Source organism: Gopherus evgoodei, chromosome 6 (genome assembly GCF_007399415.2).
Source record: "Gopherus evgoodei ecotype Sinaloan lineage chromosome 6, rGopEvg1_v1.p, whole genome shotgun sequence".
NCBI classification, from domain to species: domain Eukaryota; kingdom Metazoa; phylum Chordata; order Testudines; family Testudinidae; genus Gopherus; species Gopherus evgoodei.
The window spans coordinates 114,660,863-114,665,110 of record NC_044327.1 but is presented as its reverse complement, the minus strand read 5'-3'; the positions used below and the strand labels follow the sequence as shown (position 1 = coordinate 114,665,110).

At 55.4% G+C, this 4,248-nt stretch overlaps 1 protein-coding gene across 1 annotated transcript; it reads right to left on the bottom strand.

Annotated features, from left to right (window-relative positions):
• Positions 1 to 394: 394 nt before the first annotated feature.
• Positions 395 to 3,030, bottom strand: RAX (retina and anterior neural fold homeobox). The gene is made up of 3 exons (XM_030567228.1): positions 2,757 to 3,030; positions 2,381 to 2,607; positions 395 to 850 (listed from the first exon to the last, which is right to left on the bottom strand). The coding sequence occupies exons 1-3, from the start codon at positions 3,028 to 3,030 to the stop codon at positions 395 to 397; spliced, it is 957 nt and encodes a 318-aa protein (XP_030423088.1).
• Between the last annotated feature and the right edge of the window lie 1,218 nt (positions 3,031 to 4,248).

The following is a 4,248-nucleotide window of genomic DNA, read 5'->3' as shown; positions in this document are numbered from 1 at the left end:
TCTCTGCCCTTACTGTAGCGTTAATATAACCCAGTGTCCAGCCAACACATAATATCAAATTGTTAGATCTTTAAACTAGAATCAAACCCTAATCTGCACAGAGATATAAAAGGGACACACAAAAAATACAAACAAAGCAACTTTAGGGGCGGGAGGATACTGGGACCTAAGAAACGCGTTTCTTTAGTGCTTAGCTCCATCTGGGATGTGAGCAGCTTGTGCTAAGAGGCTGTTCCTTCCTCTCAATTACATGCCTACTGCAGAGGCATCTATTTATCTATGATCGGCAACTTATTTTCCCGGGGGGGATCTTTTTATCAAAAGGTACCAGCCATGCTGGTAGGGTCCTCTGTTCTTCTGGGGTGGGTGGGGAGACGGATCTCTGCGTGTCCCTTCAGATTGTCTGCCACGGTTTCCCAATGGACTGAATATGCTCCTTTGCTTTCAGCCGTAACGCAGCTATGCTGGTGTTCCTAGGATCCGTCTCTTCCAAGGGGAATTTGTCCACAAAATTGGTCCCGCACTGGTAGGGCGGGGGAGGCCCCATTGTCCCCAGGGGCTGCAAGGTGTGGCTTATGGGTGGCGGCGAATTCAGGAAAGGTGGAGGGGTGTAGCTGCTGGGGAGGCTTTGGGGGGAAGCCACGAAGCCGGGCAGAGTCTGCAGAGGGGTGCTGTTAGCCAGCGGTGGGGTGAGCCAAGACTCCAGCGGTAAATTGTTGTTGATGGTTCCCAAGGCGGAGGGCTGGGGGGATCGGCTGAAGGAGAGTATAGGGGAGTCCTGCAGCTTCATTGAAGTGACTTCCAGTTTCTCTTGCCTTCTCCATTTGGCTCTCCGGTTCTGGAACCACACCTGAAAACACAGTTTGGGGATTAGAACCGATTCTGATTTTCCTCCTGTCAATTCCAATGCAAAGAGCAAATAATAAAACCATAGGATAACAATCAGCCTTTCCGCTGTTCTCCTTTGCCTCTTGGAGAATATCCCCAGCTCTGCAGCTATCTGAGACACCGGCCGGAACGCTGGAATATTGAACTAGCTCTAGCGCGGGGGTGGGGAGCGATTCCTTGGGTTGAAATCGTTTTTTTTTAAACCGAAGTCTTTTCAAAATCGCTTGCGGGAGATGGGTGGGATTGAATTTCATCCGAAGGCAAAAGAGCGAGAGACGATGCGTGTTATCCGCGATGCAAAGGAGGTAGGGTTGCTTTTTATGTGGAGAGTCGCCCTATATTTTTTTGGGGAGGCGGGATATGCTAGTTTCTGGGTTGGGCAGAAACTCTCTGAAGCCAGAAGAATACATCCGAAGTCTCCTTTAAGGAGACAGACATGGCAGCAGAAAGCAGGACAAGGGAAGTGTCTGGGACATAAAACAGACGCACAAATCTATCATTTCTTCTCACTCTCTCTAACTCAGGTGGGAAATTTTAGCTATTTCTGGCGTTCTCCCGGGATAACCTTCCCAGCCTTCGGTATCGCGTAGTGTGGGGGTGGCTTTACCGGAATGTTATGGCCTCAATGTAGAAAAGATGGAGTTATCCCCAGTAACTTCTCCAAGAGGCACTGGTAATCACTGCGCAGAAATATTTCATGCAGTTTCCGGATTGAAGGGAAACAGCCCTGGTTTAAACGCAGTGAGTTCGGGCCGGATCCAAAACCCACTGAAGTTAATTGGAGCCTTTCCACTGACTTCAGGGCGGTTTTGGATCAACCCCACGAGAAGCCCCGAAAGCAACGCGGTGAGCGCTCACTGCGAGCCAGGCTCCGGAGGTCCTGCAGCTCGGGGGTTACAGAAAACGCTTTAAAGCGGGATCCCGGCTGAAAACAAAGTTCAGCTTTTTAAAAGAAAACGCTTAGAGGCAATTTTATCTCACCCTCCCCGATCAAATAATTCCCCAGCCACCCAAATCTGGTCTCGCTAGTCGCTGTGATGAAATTAGCACCATGTTCCCTTGCGGGCAGGTTTATAACCCCCACCCCGCTTGGAACCGCTCCCAGATTTTTCACAGATGACTAGTAAATATTGAAGGCTTTTCAAACATTTTAATGACCCGGGGATTAAAGATAATTCAGCCTAAATGAAAGCAAAACAGTTTAAACGCCGCGCCGTGGGAATGAAGGTAAATTGCGGGGCTGGCCAGTGAGAGGGGAAAAGTTTCCGTGGGTCTCTGCGTGGGGAGAGAAATGTTCCTCCTGGGAACGAAATTAGGCAGCTCGCAATCCGCCGCTGCTGCAAGGCGCGATTGATAAAATCCCTTCCCGCGGGATCCCTGGGCGTGCGGCTGAAAGCGGGGCTGGGGAGCGCTCTTAGCACCCCGGGGCGCTCCGGGCTGGCCCCACGAGGGGAGGGGAGGCGAGGCGAGGCGGGCAGCGGGGCTCGCTTACCTGCACGCGCACTTCGGGCAGGTTGACCTTGACGGCCAGCTCCTCGCGGCTGTACACGTCCGGGTAGTGCGACTTCTCGAAGGCTCGCTCCAGCTCGTGCAGCTGGTAGGTGGTGAAGGTGGTGCGGTTGCGCCGGTGCTTCTTCTTGGGCTGCTCCTCGTCCGCCAGCTTGGCGTCCGGCCGCGGCGGGGTGAGCCGCTCCTGCGGGTGCTGGAGGCAGCCGGGCTCTGGGGCAACGGGGGGGGAGAGACCATCAGGCGGGGCCCGGAGCTCACCCGCGGCGCAGAGCTCGCAGGCTGCCAAGCCGGGACGCACGTGCCCTGCTCCCCGGGGGAAAGAGCCCCAGGCCCACCCGCCCCGCCCAGCCCCCGCTCACCTTCGTACTCCTCGGCCCCGCTCTCCTGCTCCTCCGGCGGCTCCCCGGGCATTTTGGGGTAGCAGGGCCGGGGGCTCCGCTTGTCCGCCTCCTTCAGGGCCCGCGGGCTGCCCACGGGCTGGAAGGCGCCCAGCAGCCCGTCCTCCTTGGGGAAGCCCAGGATGGCCTCGATGCTGTGCAGCCGGGACGGGGGGCCGCCGGGGCTCCTGCCCAGGTGGGCCGAGAGAGAGAAGCTCCCGTCCGCCATGCTTAGAGGGGAGCCGGGCAGGTGCATGGAGACCCGCTGCCCCGGCTTGTCGCTGCTTCTCGGCGCTCACCCGCTGCCCCTCCGAGCTGGGCTGGGCTGACTCCCGCGGGGTGGGGGGAAGCGAGCCGCCTCCCGATCCCCTGATGTCAGAGCCCGGGCAGGCTGCAAACCAGCCCCTGAGCGCACTGAGTCCTTAAGCTGGGCTGGGTGTCAGAGCCCGGGGCCGCCTTGTCCTTGAAGTGCAGCGGCTCGGTGCCCATTGACCTCTCCTCGCCGAATGGCTTAGGCCGGGCTCGCCGGGGAGTTTTAAAGCTCCCTTCCGCGGGCAGCGGGCAGCTGCGCCCGCTGTGCGCTCCTCTCCGCCACTGCCACGATTAGCATCAGCCCGGGGGCTTTGTCTTCCTGGGGACACTGTGTCCACCTGAGTGAATGGGGCGAGCGACTCCTCCCCGCACTGCCAGGGAGCGGGGGCCGCCCTGCGCATTCAGACCCAGCTTCGCAGGGCTAGAGCTGCAGACGCTGGAATTAGCCAGAGGCTTGACAGAGGAACAATTATTCCACCCTTATGAGTAACTCTGAAATCCTCTTGGCGCTGGGCCGGGTTTGGATCGTCAGAACCGAATGTGGGGAAGGCCCGATCAGAAAACCACTTGGTCTTTTCAAAAGTGGATTTTCATTAACCAAAGCCAATCACAAAACTAGGGTAAAAATGCAGCTACTGCCCTAATCAGATGTAGTGACCTCAAAATCTAACCTACTGTGTTGCTATCGTACTGCTTCAAACAACTCATAAGAACAGCCATACTGAGTCAGACCAAAGATCCATCCAGCCCAGTATCCTATCCACCCACAGTGGCCAATGCCAGGTGCCCCAGAGGGAGTGAACATAACAGGCAATGATCAAGTGATCTCCTCCCTGCCATCCATCTCCACCCTCTGACAAACAGAGGCTAGGGCACCATTCCTTACCCATCCTGGCTAGTAGCCATTAATGGACTTAATCACCATGAATTTATGCAGTTCCATTTTAAACTCTGTTATAGTCCTAGCCTTCACAACCTCCTCAGGCAAGGAGTTCCACAGGTTGACTTTGCGCTGTGTGAAGAACTTCCTTTTATTTGTTTTAAACCTACTGCCTATTAATTTCATTTGGTGGCCTCTAGTTCTTATATTATGGGAACTTTTCCTTATTCACTTTCTCCACGCCACTCACGATTTTATATACCTCTATCATATCCCCCCCTT